This window comes from Cyphomyrmex costatus, unplaced genomic scaffold (assembly GCF_001594065.2).
Source record: "Cyphomyrmex costatus isolate MS0001 unplaced genomic scaffold, Ccosl1.0 scaffold219, whole genome shotgun sequence".
NCBI lineage: Eukaryota > Metazoa > Arthropoda > Insecta > Hymenoptera > Formicidae > Cyphomyrmex > Cyphomyrmex costatus.
In genome coordinates this window covers 1,146,347-1,166,351 of record NW_017276246.1, presented here as the reverse complement: position 1 = coordinate 1,166,351, position 20,005 = coordinate 1,146,347, and the positions used below count along the sequence as shown (strand labels likewise).

Genomic DNA, 20,005 nt, shown 5'->3' with positions numbered 1-20,005 from the left:
AAAAAAAAAAAAAAAAAAAGAAATATTTAAACATCCTCTTACGAGTCGCCCAGCGACTTAATTCCGTCCGCTTCGACTTGCTTTATCATTTTTACGTGTCGCCCAGCGACGTTTACGGATGCGCGCACACGCACGCATCGCGCACACGCACACACAATTTCGATCCCTACACGACTTACTTTAGCGACTCTCACCTAATCGCCAGGAAGCGGTTACTCTTATACACCCTATTACTATAATTTCTCTGGGGCGCGCGCGACTTATACTTCACATAATCCGATTCATCCTCCCCTCATTCATCGTCGATTACGGTAAATATTATGCAGGATGAGAGTTATGTAAACAGTAATCGCGTAATATAATATTTGCATGCGCGCGGTGATGTTTTGCACGAGAGTTCACATTTCGTCTATCGCCCAGGATAGCCTTCCGTCGCGAATCCATATCGAGATCTCGTCTTAGGTAAGACTTTATGAGTAATTACGAACGATTTCCGATGCTTTATTAAATTACCCCGCGTTCCGGTGATTTCACATTAGATCCTTTACAATCGTGCAATTTATAAATACTGTGCGCGGTATATACACACGCGCGAGATGTGAGAGGCGTATTACGAGTGTGTTGCGCTCGATCGGCCGCCGCCGGCCGCGCAATTTAATCGCGCGCGCGTTAAAGTAATGTTACGTTATATCGCGAGCAATGCGACGACAACATTCTTGCGTCGTACCCAAAGATAGCACCGATATATTATTAAGGGAAAACAAGATCGCGATAAATTGAAAGTCTCGCTGCGTCGTAATTATGGCGATGGCCGATGTGATAATTTCGCGAAAGGTAAATATAGAAAACGAATCCGCGCCCGGGACGTATAATGCTCGTTTCATGCAAGCGTAATGAGGCGCGCCGCGCAATTAATGGTCATTTGCTCTTTTACAGCCCATTAAATATCAACTATGTTCTCCTTCTTTTTTCTCCTTTTTCTTTTTTTCCACCACACGGAGTCGTCCCATACGACAGAACTCCGCGTGATTATTCGCGGCTCGATAAGACCTGCTCATCCATTTCGTGTTCGATAAATGTGTTTTATAGCAGAAGTCACAGCGTGCGTCCGTAAGAACGTGAACCGGGCGACGAAAAATTGTGTAACTGTATATCCTATATCTCCGTCATAAAGACAACGTGTGGAGAGATTTGCATAATAGAGATACTCGAGAGATCTGTCAATCCTGTTAGACTTGACGAACTTTCTTAATTAAATATAAGTAGGCCAATAAATACTTAATGAATACGTCTCTTTTATGCATATTTCGTTCCTCCATTATTCATAAAATATTATGAATTACCTATTCGTGCGTTGCATAAGACACGCGCAGAATTTTCGCAACGGCATAACGACTTTCGAACATATCATCGTACTAGACACTTTTTTCGGAATAATTATCGTCGCAAACTGTAACATTCCGCTTTTATCACGTCATAAACATTCTACGATTATCTAGGTGATATTTCTTCACGTAACAAAAAGAGATATTCAAGTAAGGCAGTACAAACGTATAAATGATTACATTGCGGGGTGGAAGAGACTCAGATATCATCGTCGTCGAGATATTAAGAACCTACGCGCATAAGAATGACAGCGTTTCTTTGTTCGAGGAAGCTGTTTGCTTTAAAATTCTTTATTATTAGTATGTACGATGATATTTAAGAACATAAACATAATCCTGTACAAAACACACGTCGCGTTACATAGCGGCATCTATCTTCAAAACAAACACGACCAAACTGGTAAAGCTGTCGTCATATTTACGTCTTCCCGTCTAAAGTTAAGCGTTTCCGGCATGAAGATTATATTTAGATTTTTATACATCTCAAGCGATAAATTTTCCTACACTCTTCTAATAAAATAGATCTCGAATAATATATAATTCCAGAAAATTATTCATATTATTGAAACAAAATAAAATAGTAATATTAGTTTGTTTTGTGTCGTGTTGCGTGTGTTGTTTTGTTTACTTTAAAAATCTACTACAAGTAAAACGTCTATGTTGGTGCTGCTGAATGTTGGTACATAAATTAAATATTCATAACACGATAGATACAATTTGCAGCTAATTGGAATGTTCTACAGACATGCGAATTATATCTTGTTGCCTTATATATTATTTATGCACTAACAATCACGAAAGTTTATATAGGCATTTTACTTCTATTAGAATTATTATTATTCATAAATGTCACGAAATTCGTCGAAAAATACATCATACAGACCGCCAAAAGTTTCGGCCAGTATAGGTACAACTTTATGATAATTTTTATTATGAAATCTGTTTATATCAAACTTAAATTATTAGAGTCGCACCGCATAGGACGTAAAATTTATTAAAATAATCTAGCAAGAAAAAATGCATCATGTGTTATTTATTAGTCCTTTTTTTTAGACTTGATAAATTAAAAATTCTTGTTACAATATAAACTTAAGAACACAAAATATTTTAAATACTAGAATATATTAAGTACTTATACATTATATCTTCAACGGTAAATGTTCTTAATCTGAACAATACAATCAAATTAGCCAGATGGACTTTTGGTAGCCTCGTACTGTAAAAGCTGCAGATTTTAATAACGAACAGTATACGCAGCACGTCGCGTTGAACAGACGGTATATGACAGCCATCCCAACAGAGACGCCGTATATCCGGGAAACCGGATGTGTAAGCCGGCGCCTGTTCCCTCTCGCGCATTGAGTTACGCGACGCATAATTGCAGCCGAACGCGTACTGATACCGGACTATGACTGAGCCCGATAAACGATCCGGCGCGCATAGCGTTGGCGTTTTCGTAACGCCTAACGATTTCATTCATTTCGCGCGGCGCGGCGGAATGAACCTGTTTACCAACGACGATGACGACGACGGAAACGACGACGACGACGACGAGCTCGGGGCCTGGCTACGCCCGCGCACGTAGTCGAGCGCGAATGCAAATCGGCGCGGCGCGGCGCGGCGGCGTCGCGCATGGTCGCGCATGGCCCGCGTTGCAACGGCAACGAGAAACGCGATATCTTGGAGTACGTGCGGCCAGATAACATCCGGAGCACCGGCTCCGAAGTCGTTTATCATTACGCGCCGGCCCGTAAAGTTACCTTCGAGCGCGCCGAGATTGATCACCTCCCGCCTCGGCCGGACTTATTGCCCTCTCCCGCGCGCGCGTCTTCCGTCTGCTCCTTTTTCCTCTCCTTTCGCGGAGGTCCATATACCGTATTGACAATCGCGCGTGTACCATATACTCGAGGCTGAATCTCAAGAACACTCGAATCAAATTCTGCCTCCTGAGGACCCTAAATATAAGTACGTCCGAAAAAAGAAAAACTTCGATTTCAAATTGATCGAAGAAGAAGCCGTGAACGCGAGACAAAAAATTCATTTCGAAATCAGTGCAGGAGTTTGTCGCTTCTCTGACATTATAATTTCTCCACCCGGGGCACATTCTCTTACGTGCTTTCGAAACTATAAGCAGCTCCGGTTTTTCGTCCATAATCTCCCCTTCGTAAAAATTATACACCTCTTGATTGCTCTAAGGATAGTGCCTGTCATCGGAATATCAAAACGCGCGTACGTATCTGAAATCCAACTTAATCCGACGCACGAGCACACGTCTCTCTCGCCAAACGCATCTCGACAACGCGTTATAGCCCGCGATATACCCGTGCAAATGATTTTCCGGCGATGCAACGCCGTTGACAGCCGTTCATTAATCGTGATGTTCGGTATACATTACAATCTGCCGGCGTCGAGCGCGAACGAAAGATGGAATTAACGAGAGAGATGTTTTTCGGCCGCGTTATCGCCGCGTTCTTTTCAACAACATTAAATCTCTACAAAGCGCGTAAGGGCCGCGTATTTCTCCGCAAAATAAAGCCGACATGCTTCCCTCTTTTCTTCTCGTTTACCATTATAATTTGCATTATTATTTTCGTTGATCATTTCTGTTTTTTTTTTCTTTGTATGCGCTTATCGTAATTTTTATTACTTTATATATTCTTAAAGGGCTTGTCCTAGAATGTCAATGAACGCTGTCTCTCTCTCTCTCTCTCTCTCTCTTCTCTCTCTCTCTCTCTCTCTCTCTCTCTCTCTCTCTCTCTCTCTCTCTCTCTCTTTCCGAACATTGATTTGATTATTTTATTATTGGTGCATGTAAAAATCGGATTTGCTGAAGTATTTAAAAATAACAATATGCTACAAAAATTTGCAACATTTTAACGACCATGTTTAGCGTCCTACATAATTTTGATGGTTAAAATAAAATTATTTTCAGATCTGTATCTAGCTAAATTTTTAGATACTTTAGCAAAACCGTTCTGTCTGAATGTATGTTCTTGAACACGACGATGAAGTAAAGCCGACTTGGATCGGCTGTTAGTTAATCATTTTCTGAATATGTCAGCTAGTTATTAGAGTCCCATGTTTTTGTGCACATAACGTGTTTATGCAGTGCTCATCACTTAATCGTCTTTATATATCAGCATTAATTAATTCTGCATTACATGTTACTTAATGTTCAACTTCCGTTTACAAGTCGTACACTTAAATTACCGCGCAATTCCGTTAAACATTTTGGAGAGATAGTAATCAATTTCCCGTTACATATATATATGCAGAGAAATCGTTGAAACATTCTCGACATCTATAATAAGGTTATCAAATTTGTTTAATAAATCCGGGGACAAATTTCAATTTTTTAAAATAAAGAGAACATAAAACTATATTATATTCTATATTCTATTATTTTATATTCTATTTAACAAAGTTCCTGCGAACTTTTTTTCTTTAAAAAATTAAGAGTACTTGACTAAATTATAATTTATATTCTTTTTTTAATACATAATTGTATAGATACTTTCAAAGATACGTAAAGAATTGCATAATAATTTTTGAAGACTTATATAAAAGTGATAAAAAAATTATCTCAAAATACAACAACCCATCGTAAATTTTATTGTGTGTATTAATATAGTAAAAGGTTTTAACGTCCGCGCGCTATTTTTTTTTTTGGTTTTTTAAATCACGATCAATAACACATAAAAATCCGATTATTCCCGAAAAACGGGACTATTTAGTAAGTTAGATAACAAAATGCTCCTCGTTACAAATGTGAAATCGTTATCTACGTTTCGGTCTTCGTGAAACTCGTTACGCAAAGCGAAACGCGCGCAAGAGTGAGAGACTATAAATATTTATTCCAAGACCCTCTTTTTCGCAAGCATCGTCCTTTGATCGAGAGATATACTTCGTATTAGTGAGCGTGATAAGTTGCATGTCCAGTCGCTGCAGAGCGCATCCTCCGCGCGCGCTCGACGCTGTGCTGAAGCGAGTGAGACTGGACACGACGAGCAGAGGGAACGCGCGGCTGGTCTCTGCCCCCTTCGGAAGAAAATCTTATGAATGAGCGGGTTCCCCATTCACTTTTAACTGTAGAGAACAGCCGTAACGAGCAACGCGGTGTTTCGAAGTCGCGATGCTCGCGCAACATGCAGCGACCCATCGCGCAAGAGGACGCAACGATTCGTCGATGGTGTAAGTTAATGCAGCAAACTGTATTTTGTCAGATGACTTCACAGTTTTGTAAGATGCGCGATAGCGTCGTTTACCAAAATATTTTATAATATCGTGTACTCAACTCTTACAGAAATATAATACTGGAAAGTAACGATCAATTGTTTATTTTAAGTATTCAAAACCCCGCGTTGTCTCCAGTGCGCTTTTAATATTCCAAATAAGTAATTTCCAGTACAAAATTGGATTTTTGTAAGGAAAAGAAAAATAAGTTATAAACTTATTCTACGTCATTTAAACGTATTTTTGTCAGATAGGTGTAGATAATATATTAACACAAAAATCTCGATATATATTAAAGTAATATTGTCGATGTATCAAAATTTTCATGGCAACGTAAATACTAATATCGAAGAAGAGACGGGATAAAAGATATTCACGCGATTTTTTCAATCATAATTAAAAAAAAAATATTGCCTGTTAAATTCAAATCCTCATAGCTGCTTCTGAACGCACACAAAACGAAATTCTTTCACACAGTCATAAAAATGATACCGAAAGGTGCAAGGTGCAACGTCTAACACATGTATGGATAAGGATCGAACGGAAGTTCAGCGTTGTTCAATAGTAATCGCGATACGCGGCTATCATAGCGCGTCGCTTATTATGCACCACGCCTGCGTTTATTACTTATTGTCGGATGAGAATATCTCGTTGCGCGTTGCGCGCAACGACGTTGCACAGCTCGAGAGACTATCTCGCGCGACAAAACGCTTTGTCTCCGTCCACTTATCTCGATCGTCTTCGCCCGCAGGAGTGTACGCCTCCAGCGAGTAATTGCGTCGGCAATTCAATCGTCACGAAATTATCGCGCCATTACTCGCGCGCGAGCCGTCCCGCGGGCGAGAGTACACTCGTCAACCGTACTCGTGTATATACGTATCGTCAGTCGAAACCGACAACTTTACCAAAATCTCCGACCTTGCTCTTCTCGAGGGGGTAACCGTTAGCTGAAAATGCTGAAATATTATATCCCACAGATTACATAATTTATTCAATTTAATTTCACACGATTTTATCTGATGAAAAATAATTTTTTTCACTACACACGAAAGCTATTTGGTAAAACAAACGATTTTATCTAATATTATACAATTATTTCTTGTAGTTGCATATGTAATTATCGAATTATACATAGGCGTTTCATATAAATTTTATAATTATTTCAGGGACTCTGTTCCGCGATTACATTCAGTGGTTACCCCCTCGGCTCTTCTTCCCTTTTAATATACTGTAAAAAAGTGATTGATTTAAAATTAGTTGATTCGATTGAACGCGGCGGTCACGGTCTGTCAAGCAAATATTTGTTCATTCGAACAAATAACGTTTTAAATTGCAAGATTTTGTTCATTCGAACAAATAACGTGTTTTAAATTGCAAGATTTTGTTGACGTGATTTTCACACACAAATACTAGAAGTTAAATAATCACTATACGAATTAAAACGCATTTAGTTCAAGCTAACAACTTTTTTTCTCGGTATACATACTTTGTAGTTTATCTTAATCCATAATTGTACATAAAATTTTTTATTGCGCAGTCCGTATAAATTTTTTTCTCATAAAAGAAACTAGTTACTTTGAAAACATCATTGAATTTAAAATCTACGCATTGTTAACAAAATTACCCAATTTACTTAACTTCCGCAGAGTATCATGTGAATTTATTTAACGAAAGTCACGCGATTTGTAATTCTAATTGCACTAACGACTTTTAATTAAGTTACCGCGATGCAACATTTCCTTACAATGGTTAGAACAATGAAGTTTTTCTGTGTAAAAAAAGTCACTTTAATGATTGATCAAGTAAACGCAATACGAAGAATAACTGTGGGAATAGTGTAAAATTTCAATCACTTATAATTTATCATTGTCCACTTATTACAAATAATTTGTTATACTACATTATTGTAATCACAATTACTCATAATTGATTAAATAATTACAGAGCAGAGCCTCCTTGCGATCGCTCGAACAATGCAACTTTCTCCGTAAAAGCGATTCTAATGGGTGATTAAGTAGCCAGAATAGGAAAGCGTAATAGTATAAAATTGTACAAAATAAGACTTTAATTAATTATTGCCTATTATGGATTTACAGTGGGATTAGTATATGGTAGATAGATGGTACTTTATATACCATTAAATCAAAACATTCTATAATATATCATATATGTATATACATATATATAATATATATCTATACACACGCGACAAAATATACATTCAACTTTACGGTAATTCCGTAGATATAATTGCAACGCTTTCCACGGAATTTATCTCGCGCGTTCTTCACTCCTCGAGATTATCTACTTGCATGAATATCATCTTGAATATCTATTTCAAGTCTAACATTAACATATCGCGTGCCGTGTTCCCTTATCAGTGTCATTGGATAAGGAAACTCGCCAATGAGTCATCTCTGCAATGCAACAGATGCATCAGTTATTTATGTTCCGCAGTTGAAATGCTCCGTTTTCTCGTTTAAATGGCCTAACTACCTAATTACAGGGTGTGTCGCGAGAAATTTTATGTACACAACTTTAGTCACGATAATGTTAATATATAATCGAACCTTTTGCAGATAAGTATATGCATGTGCAGTTTTATTATATTACATTATATATAAACGTCACAGAGAGACGTGATATGATCTTTCTCTAGAAATGTAAAGTATCAAAATTTACATATATTTCGCAAAACAAGAATCCCCATTTAATAAGTACTTAAAGGTTCACAAATCAATAAAATCCAAATTGTTTTATCCAAATGTCCAGAATTTGTTTTTCTATTTTGTAAACCTTTCAAAATATATAATAAATACATAGATCGCGGAATAAATTATAAACAACATATGCATATCAACAACATCACCATCTCTAAGATTATTTTATATCGTTGCTGATGATGGTCCAGAATAAAGGACCGAAACGTTCGACTCCGAATTTTTGTATCTAAATGTAAGATTTTTTTGTATTAACCGCGCTCCGTTAATAGCGTATATGACTTCTGTATAGCCATTTATACTTGATTAATTTTGATAAATGATAAATTTAATGTATAATACATAAAATCATATATATAATCAATCGTTTATCGAAATGTAAAAAAGAAAGAAACATTATAATAAATTTTGTCTCACATAATGAATCTTTCATCGCACAAAGAAAAAGGCACGGAATACGCCGATCATAAATGCACCTGCTTATTAATTCAAGTCGAGCGTTTCGCCTTCAACGTCAATCGAGATGACGTACCTCGATTTCCTTCGATCCGCGCGAGTTGATTGTCCAGTATACCTATTAATGTCGATCGCGTTCTCAATGAGCATTACGAAGGCACAAGTTGTAATGACATGTATACGTGGTGTAATTGATTATATACTTACGCTTGCCTGACGAATCCAGGGGGGAGGAAGTCCTTCCCGAATCACCACCACCGATCACCACAAGCGCGGCAAGTCCCGATCGCGCGCGCACCGGTCAACTCGTTTCACGGCAGCGCGGCGGATCCTTCACTCATCGGATGGAAAATCGAATGTCTGTCGAAGCCGATGGATTTCCCGACGACATACGCGATTATAGGCGCACTCCCGCGCCGGGGAATGCGTCGTCAGGGGAAGCGCGTTGAAAGAGAGAGAGAGAGAGAGAGACAGAGAAAGGGAGGAAGATATCAAAGTTCTGGCGCAGTGATTACGGAGCCATGCAGACGGAGAGGAGTCTTCGTCGTTTCTTATCGCTCTTCCCGTTGGAGCGGAGTCGTTCCGTCGCTGCTCGATTCAAAGCGCGGTGCCGTCTTACACGGTGTACGGTCTTATGGGGATGCGCGCGAACCCCATACTCGCACTCGTCGCGTCCCAATCAGAGACTGAGGCGCCTAGAGACAGGCCGCCCGTATAAATGCGCCGCAGTGCGAGCGGTCGAAGTACCGCGGGGTCCGCGGGTGGAAAGGGGAACCTCGAGTCGATCCGCAGCGCACCGCGAGGGGTCACTACAGATTAGAGAATGCACGCTGCCGCGATATTGCAGATATATACGTAAACATAAACATTGCACCTGCCTCGCTCGCGTGGTATCAACAAAATGTCATCTCTTCAATTTTCCTAATAAATTTCTAGATTATTTTTATTTTTATATATTTCTCGCAAAATCTCCGTATTCATTTTTCGCGTAAAAATATAATATATCTCTAATAATAAATATCTTATTTTCCTTTTTTGGTAGAGAGTATTCTTTCTTCTTGTAATTTTCTAGTTTTTGCATCTTTTACAGTCAAGATGCACTTGTTATATATAATATAAAATCGGATCACTGATTACCGACCAAAATTTTCATCTTCCTGTAACCGTCGATAAATACGTACGTTTTGTAGAATACCGTCACGCAACTTGATCGACTTCGGGTAACACAATCTTTTATATATTTTATATAATTATTATTTATAAACGTTTCGTGCTTTGATCGAGGAAAGCTTTGTGCGAGATAATGATTAACTAGCTGATCAAAATTGATTACATATACGACAAAATAATTAAAGTACAACACTGTTGATATTTAACGTAAATTCGCGCAGCGAGTATAAAGTGTAATTGACGAGTTAATTACAATAATAATGACAAACAATGGCTAAAAAGTTAAATAAAAATCCGAATTTTAAGTACGAATTATTATTTAGTGTAATACCAAAAAGCTATTATATTAGGGCTCTTAAAATTCCAACAAGAACCTTTTAAATAATGATAATCGAACTATAAGAGCAAACGATATAGTGCGACAATTAGTGAGCAATAAATATCATATATTATTATAAAATAATTTATATTGAATTGAATACAAACTGATATATGAGATATTAAATTTTCTAATGACGAAAAATATTTTACATACAGCTTCTTAATTTAATATTATATATTAGATAAATTATGTTTTTATATAATATTCTCTTCACATATAAAAAATTTATGTGTAGATAAAATTGTTTTTCTTGCACTTCTTTTGAACTCTACAATAGCATACGAATTTCCTTGATCAGCAGGTGCAATTGCATGGGAAGGGAGAGGTTTATGGTGAATTACTATGGAAACCCATGAGTAAAACTTTAGTCAGATTTCACAAACTTCAATGAACTCTCTACGCGCAAAGACAACGCGTCTATTAAATAAGCTCTTAGGTTAAATTAGTTTATTAAAACAGTTTAATTATATAATAAGCTTTTTAAATATCGCAGCTGTGTGTATACGATGAATAGAGTTATTCGCGAGACAGATAAGAAAAAGAAGCAAATTACGCCGTGTGGAAAAGTGCGCTCTGCTGAAAGCGCAAAGTACAGGAAATCCCTGTTGCAGCTAAAGGAGCAAGAATACTTGATCGAAAAGAATCTCACTAACTTGATGGAGAACATGAAACTGGAACCAGAAGTTCTACGACCCGTTTTGCATAATATGAATGACATCTCGAGAAACAGGTAGGTACGGCGAAAAACGAATCAGTCGATTTTAGATTGCGTTATGCATATCAGGTCCGCATCATTCCGCAGTGGTTTAACTTCGACGTGTTTTTAAAGGGAAATCTTTCTGGATAACATGAGAAAATCTTTGGATGAAATTACTCAGGAATTGCAATCAGCACGATCGATCACGAATTGTCCCGAGCAGATCCAGAAGCTAGGTGAATCATAGGCATAACTCAATTTCTTTTCCACTGATAATGCTATTTTTCGTCTCTTCCTGGTGTTATTCCTAAATTATTTTTATATTTCGTATAACAGTTCTAATCAAATACACGCTACAGTTTCTGTGTTTAAAATTAAATTAAAAGGAAAGAGGGTTAAAAGTTTAATCCAATAATCTTATTATTAAGAGATATATAAATTCGCGACATTTAAAAAGAATAAACGTTTATTTATATAGATACGAATGCATACAAACAACGTCTCTTGAAATTGTCGCAAAAAATTCGGGAGTTTCAGGAGTCCTGCCAACAACAAATTACAACTTTGTCGCAGGAGCGAACTGTTCTTGAATCTGAGTTACATGAATTTGAATCAAATTTACATAAGTATGAGAATACAACCGGCAGTATTAGTAAACCGACATCCGCCGTGTCTTCTAACAAGGAAAATAAAAGGTGTTACGATTATAAGGAGATCGAGGACCTCCACGATTTAATTGCTAAAACAGGTACTGAACACATTTGCATTCGTCTACGTCATAGCAATTAAAATGCGCAGTAAAATATAATTTATAACAGTTGCACGTGTTACTTTATAACACGTAATATACCTGTGTTAAATGTCGCCTAACGTCTATATTAGTCCATACGAGTAGTGATATAATTAATATATATAAATTCATATTCTGTTTTCAATTTACATTCTTAAACTTCACTTTATGCACATTTTATATTTACATATCTATTATAATACTATTAATAAATACGTACGTTCTATCAACTGTTGTATATAATAGATATTTAAAAAAGATATTTAAAAAATCAGTACGTAAAACATATTAAAAATCACGTTACAGGCCATACTGATAATTGGAGTAATGAAGACCACCTGTTGTTCTTGAAAATGCGGAAGAAGTGCAGTAGCATCCCTGCTTTAGTGACTGCCATTCGAGTCAAATGTCCAGATCTAACAGCGGAAACTATAGTAAATCATGAGGCTTGGTATAAAATTTATCTGAACTTGCGCGAAAAGCAACGATCGAGCATCAGAGAGTGGCGCAAACGAAAAGAAATGGAGAAGATAAAAATGAAAAGTTGTATGGATGAAACCGGGGCCGAAACCTTGGAAGAAATTTCGAGGGAGAATAGGAACTCCGATATCACAAAAGATTTGTCGACTTGCGTGACAGATAAAGGGAGAGCAACAAAACCTGACAATTCCGTTGATATCAATAATCAGAAAAAGGAATTAATAAAACAGTGGAAAGCAGAGAGAGAGAATAAACGTTTGATGGAACAGGAGCAGTCGAGAATTCTGATTGAGTCGAAGCTTGCCACGCAAGAAAAACGTAAAAGGGAAAGATTGGAGAGACTTCGAAAAGTCCTGGCGGAGCATCGTGAGAAAAAATCGATGGAAGTTTCCTCCAAAGACTCGAAAGACGATTCGAGACCACACTATAATCCATTGTTGATTAAAGCCTTTAGGTAACGTTAACTTTTTTTAAAGTTGAACAAAGAACTTGAAACATTAATACTGAAATAATAAAATAATAATAAAAATACAAGATTTTTTACTAAATTTTATCTAGAATTTATCTTACACTTACTTATCATAATAAAAAAATATTAATAAGTGATAAGCTCGAAAAATTTATTATTACGTAGCTTGTGCTACATCTTAGGAATAACTGCATATAAAGTTATAGATTTCAATATAATTAATAGGAAGCAAGATACAGAATTTACAAGAAAGAAGAAAAACTTGATAGCGATACGAAAAACAACTCAAAATCGAACAATAAAAATCATAAGACCACAAATAGTAGAAAAGCAAGATCACTCGACTCTCATGAATTCGACTGAAGTATGGAGAGAAAAATGTAGAATGCCCGATCCTAATACGAAAGAATCGAAAAAGCTGCAATATATTAAAGACGTTCCACGTTTGTACGTTTTTTAAAGAGAAAAAAGCGCTTATTTTTACACATTTAAAATATATTTAATATCTCGTCTTTTCAGATATGTTCAATGGAGAAACGAGGAATCGATAGAAATCAAGAATGCTCTGACATTTTTATAAAGTCGAAGATTCCCTTCAATCAAAGTTCATTAATCAGCTTGACGAAGAAGGCAATAAAAATAAAATGTACAAAACGTTGACATATATTTATGTTTATTTTTCTTTACGAACGTACCTTTTTGTTTCTTTCAGACGATGAACATAATAAGTTATAAGTAAACGAGTGTTGAATTTATCCAGGACCGCCGTACGCGCGATATTCGATTTTATTATAATTTGCAATCTCTGTTTGTTCTGTTGCTTTAATCTTATTTCTAGGAACATAAAAGAGAAAGAAGGGGGAGAGGATTATTATCATCGACGTAGTCTCGAATAACTTCAACCCTCGACGGCTCTCTTTTTACTCAAATATATATAATATACTTTCTATCAATCTTTTTCTGTTCGTTAATTCGAGATATTCTTTCGTTTAGATTACCAGATACAAAAACACATAAGTGATACAATATATATAATGCTATAATACAAAAGAATGTCTCACATCGTGCCGAATATGATTGACCGACAGTTCGACGGTTCGCCCGCGTCACCTACTTTAAAATTTTTTTTCTTTAATAATTATCACTATTATTAATAACTATATTTGTTTATGCGGGATAATCCTACACAGCACGATATGATGGCACCTCTCACGTTTTGTGAGAATACGCGCAGATATACTCTAAAACGTACTCTATTTTTTTTTGTTACCTCGCTTTTAAACAATATTTGTAATTATATATTTATACTCTTGTTTTTATTTATATATATATATATATATATATATGTATAGAAATATAATTTAGAATTTATAATACATACTTAGGAGTTTGTTTTATTACAATGAACGTGACAAATCATGTTTAACATACACTCTATTCCACTCACGCTCTCTCGATTGACATACATGTCACTGCAACACAGCTGCCGCAAATTATTATTTTTTATCACTAACCTGTCCAAAACCCCGAATGAAAAATACATGTGTGAATATTTGTACAGCGAAGCTTCCTTCTCGTTTTCCGTGATGCGTTAACATTTGTATTTCCTTATAATAGTAAAGTCCACGTGTTCTGCGCTATCTCTCGTCTTGTGGCAGACTATAATATTTGCGTCTCTAATTTTTGTTCCACTAATGATAATTTCGCCACTCTCCCAAGTATTAGTATCGAATTATTTCACAATGACGCATTTCTTCGGTTAAAAACTTTTATCATGAAAATTGACCATCGTTATATGTGCGTATCTCTTTTTTTAACGAAAAAGTTTCGAAGAAATGTTTTTCGAGAAAAAAACATCAAAAAAATAAATCAATAAGTTGCGAATCATATGATAAAAATAAACTTTTTCGATAAGCAAACGAAATGAAATATTTAAATTGATTTAATCGTATTTGCGATTGCAAGAAAAAATTATCAGCGAAAAAAAGAAAGCTTTTCTGAAAGAGGGATTTGGAGAACGCATAAGTTATTGATAAATTTTATTAGAATCTTTACATTCGTGAATTATTTACAGATATAATTGCATATGTATATATATTTATATATATACTATGTATATGTATAATCGTAACTAACATTACGGTTTTCGAAAAGAAAGACTTCCTCGAATTTTTCGTGACAATACTGAAGAGGCTGACTTCGGAGAGAACTGCTACCAAAGCCGCACGAGAGCATACAGCTTCAATTTTAAAAATTTTTGAATTTTCTTGTGTTTTTCGTGAAAAGAGAACGCTTTCATCAATAAGAAACGTTACGGTAGAAAAACGGTATAAAAGAATCATCCTAGTAGTCTTCAAGCGACGACATGTGTAAAATTAAAAAATGGTTTCGACATATTTAGTTGCCAAGTGAACCAATATATTTTTCATTTCTTTTTTTTCTTTCGCGTGTAATATAGTTTAGCAATACTATGAAATTGCTAATCCGCGAGAAATCTTGCAGGTTTTATCCGTATTTTTGGACAGACGTTATTATCAATTTAAAAAATATTTAATCATCAATTAATCTGAATTTCTCTCAAATCTCGCTCATATTTCCCGAACATAAAATAATTAGACGAATATCTGATTAATAAGTTATTCTTTCCGACGTATTTCTAGCATTGCACGCTTCGAGGACGGTACAAATTCGGAAACAAGACCTCACAGTTCGCATCGTGTGACTTGCTGATAAAAATAATTTGTAATACGCGTGTAATATTGATATACGAACTAATAAAATTTGCAATGCTTTAGATAATCGCATTACTCGCAATACAAAATTGTAATAATTTAGTGTCACGAAAAGTATTGCTATTTTTGCACATTATAAAAAATTACAATATATTTTCCGTAAAGATATTCATATTCACAATAATTGCAAACATCTTCACAATTGTTGTGAGTTTAAAGATATTTTTGCACAATTCAATGCCCGATGAACCGATATATCCGGTTAAATCTGTTAGAAAATTAAACACTTAAATTATTTTGTGCACGTATTACCGATTTACGTTGTAGTTATAAAAGACAAAATTAGTCCCTCCGCAATCAAGCCTCTCGCGCCAATGTCCAATAACTGATTCATTGACTGATAAATAATAATAATAATAATGAGATATATCGAAGCAAAGCGAATTAATATAAACTATTCGATACATTACGAAACTAATAAATTAATAATAGTAGTTTGGAGAGACCTCAAAATCGAATATAAATTTTCGGATTTTATTGACTATCGAAAGATTTTATCGCGATTTCGCAATCTCTTGCGACAAGAAAGCGAATAAGAAAAATGCGAACAGTTGTAAGAAGCGACAGCAAAGTCACGTGCACAAAATCAAATTCTCAGTTTTCTTAAATTGAAAAAACGATTTTACGACGAATTTTTTGTGCGGGATTCGTTGCGTAAAACAACGCGCAACGGTTACTACATATTACGGTTCGCGTTTTGCTTTCTCCCGAATCCGATAATCGTCATTCGTAAAAATCTGGTGTTATGCAGTCTTCTATACAGTATTTAGCATCTCGAATTTCTATCAAAAAACGAGACAGATCATTCTTTTGTTTTCTAAGAGAATTCAATTATGTCTAATAACCGAATTTCACTAATATCTAAACATCAGAAACGCACGTAGCCCGAGTATGTTAGCACTGTAATCTGATAGATTACAGATAGGTAGATCTTTTGTTACAGACAATATAGTTATCAAAACTTCAAAAGAAGCAAATTAATCTGTAAAAATCAAATAATTTTATTCGACTTTTATTTGCGTAAGAAACGTACATATTTCGAAAATCAGAAATATGAGAAGAGCCAAGTGATCGATAAAGCTTTTTTTCTCTGGGGCGAAATTCCTACGTGCGTTTCTAAGGTCAACGTGCATTCTTAATACTAAACGAATAAATTCATACGTGTTTTGCTGCCAGATTTATTGACGTGATATAAACGATGTACATCTGGGCCTCGATGGAACGCGAGTTTAATCGTAAATCAAGAATGTACGAAAATGTGCCTAGGTCTTACGTTCGTTAATAAAGTTATTAAATCCATAAATAGCACGAAAATTTGCGCATAGTTTCTCATGATCGAATATAAATGCATCGCGCTAATAACATTTTCTCAAAAACGCAAAAGAACAATATTTTCTCCCTGGTATAAGCTTGCGCAAATCACACATCTGACAGAATTGTTAATAAATTTAACAATTATACGTAAAATCAAAAGCTATAAATTAGTTTTCTATTTTTAATGAGACAAGTTGAGAAACATAGTGATAAAACTAAATGGATACTCCACTCGATACAAGAGTAAGTTTAATTTTCTTCTATTATATACAAAAATTTAATTTTCTTCTATAACCGTTTCCGTCTTAGGAAATAAAGATTACAAAAATCAAGGTAAAATTATATATAATGAAAATTATTCTCAGTATAACATTTCGAAAGAAAGTGAATTTTAAAAAATAATACAATGGAGAGAGAACATCAATATTCTCTAAATGTACAGTAATATCCATTCAATTTTTTCCCTATGTATAGCGGAAAATATGAAGGCTCCATGTAATCATTAATTATGAGATGTAAGCTAACGAATCATCATTAGCAAATTCCTCGAAGCGTTCGTTACAAAAAAAAAGAACGAAAACAGATTCGGAACTAGAACGGAAGCGTTCGTTTGATCGTCGTCATCGACGTCTTCGTTTCCATGCCAAAGTGATGCACATATTAGTTAGGAAATCACATTTTATTCTTGATATTAATATCCGCGATATTTTAAAACTCAAATGGATAGATACTGGATACATTTAAATATTCGAATTTGATTTTGTCAGGCAATGAGAATTATCTATTTTACATTCGCCTTTGTAAAAGGCTGCGATGTCTCGCCTTTCCTTATCTTTCGAGCTCCATTCTTTTTTTTATCACGCTCTGTATATTCGAGAGTTATAAAGATGAAAAAGATTAATTGCCACAATAGAAAGATGTAATATAATTCTTTACACCTCTCAAAATCACAGTTGCTCTTGACTCTACTATTAATGATATTTGAATTATTGAGCACAACAAAGAAAAAGACTTGTTTCTTTTACTTGTGAATTGTTTGATAAATCAAGATTTTCCGTCGCTAAATCATCAATAAATATTCTGTTATACAGTAGCGATGGAAACGAAGACGAAAGCAAAGTTTGCGATTCCAAAATTGTGTCCATTTACAAAAATTCTGTCAAAAATAACGGCTATGAAATTTTTATCGCTTTTTAGATTGGTATTACAGGATGCCTTCCAACAAGCGACACAGATGATACGATGTGACAGATTATACAGTGTATCAGTACATCCTTGTTGTTCGCCAATGTTAAACAAGGATGAAATGATCACTGTGTTGTACTGTCGCTTGTTGGAAGGCACACCACACTGCCTACTTAATGATTCCTCAAATATTCCTCGACTATATCTCTTACACACATACACACAGATATCCATATTTAAAAAATTTTCTGAAATTTTCTTTGGCTTTTGAATTCGCAAATACGGCTCGAATTTAAGAATCGCATCCTTCAAATAACTTGCACATTATAAATATTTTTCCGTATTTCTCTGTCGTCTTACGCCAATAGATCCCGCTTTTCGCTTTCGTCGAAAGTACGCCATACACACACACTATCGTTTATTTCTATAAGCTTGTATAAAAAAACGAACCCTTTTTGTTTGTTCTTTTCTTTCCTTTTTTTTTTTTATCGTTTTCGTCGTTTTGTACATCAAGGACGAGTGAGTGCATGAAGCAAACTATATTGGGACAACATGAATTCTGAATAAATACTTAATATTACAACAAAATTTTAAGTATTTTTCGTAAATGTCACCGCTATATAGTTTGTAAGAAAATAAGATACTTTACTTGAAGATTTTTTTTATGTACAGATATTACAAACAACGTTTCATAATGCGTAGGCAATGCGTCCTACTACTCTATTATTATACATACTGCAGAGAGGATCTATACGAATCCGCCCTCCATCGAATTCGATTCGTGTCATCTGTTAAATTTTGTGGACCTTCGATATTTGTAGATATTGCTTCTTTAAACCGAGTAATTACTACTTATATCAATAATGATGTGAAACCTTTTAAAGTTATACTGAAAAATTATACTGATCTGAAACCTTCCGATATGCTTGAAAATTAAATATAAAATTTTGTTATACTTTAATGTGTTTATTCAATAAGCAGCACTTTTTTTGCTGAAAATAATTTATATTAAATTCATATTAAATTAAATTTTTTTTATAAATTAAATTTATCAAAAAAAAATTTATCAAAATTTTACATAATTTATATATAATGAATACATATATATACCAAAGTTAACAAAGATTAATGTTTCTCTTTTAAAGAATAAAACATTATGTTTTTTTTTAATGCTTCAAATACGCTTTTTAAACCATATTATAAAAAAACATATTTAAAACATATTAAAAACATCGATTAAGCATGTTTTAAAGTGTTTAAAATATGTTTTTTACCAACTCTAATTTGTTTCAAAATTTGATGAAATTAAAATAGTTCGATAATCTGAAAATAATATTTTTGTGTGTATAATATAATTACGATAACATAAGATAAATATTACAATTGCATAAATGTCTTTCAAATAAACCTTGTTATAATATAAATTGTTCTGTTACAATAATTTATTAGATTATTATTAGACCATACATTCAAATGTTTTCTGTTAAGTTTATTGTTGTACTATCAAACGTGTTTTCAATAATTTATTTTTCTACTTTTTTATGAAATTTAACATATTGCAATTATTAGTACAAATGTTATCGTAATTATATTATACACACAAAAATATTATTTTCAGATTATCGAACTATTTCAATTTCATCAAACTTTGAAACAAAGTAGTAAATTTTAGATATTTATTTATATATGAATTACTGGAAGAAAAAAGTATTAACTAAATACTCATAAATTAACATAATCAAAATAAGCAGCGCTTACGTTATTTAAATTCAATCCGAAAAGGAAAGAAGAGTTAATAACGATGAATTAGACTAATATCGTTGAAACTGCATTTTTTATAGTCTTTTTTTTCAACATTGATTTCTTCATCCATAAAAGAATTAATTAATCATCATTATTACGTGATATTATTTACAGATGAATTTTGTTCGA

The 20,005-nt window shown here is 34.5% G+C and overlaps 1 protein-coding gene across 1 annotated transcript; it reads left to right on the top strand.

Moving 5' to 3' along the window:
* Positions 1-10,852: 10,852 nt before the first annotated feature.
* On the top strand, positions 10,853-13,362 carry LOC108773711 (coiled-coil domain-containing protein 112). Its single transcript, XM_018539617.1, has 6 exons — positions 10,853-11,076; positions 11,176-11,279; positions 11,522-11,791; positions 12,140-12,767; positions 13,008-13,229; positions 13,302-13,362. Exons 1-6 carry the CDS (start codon positions 10,853-10,855, stop codon positions 13,360-13,362), a joined length of 1,509 nt encoding a protein of 502 aa, XP_018395119.1.
* The last annotated feature ends 6,643 nt before the right edge of the window (positions 13,363-20,005 follow it).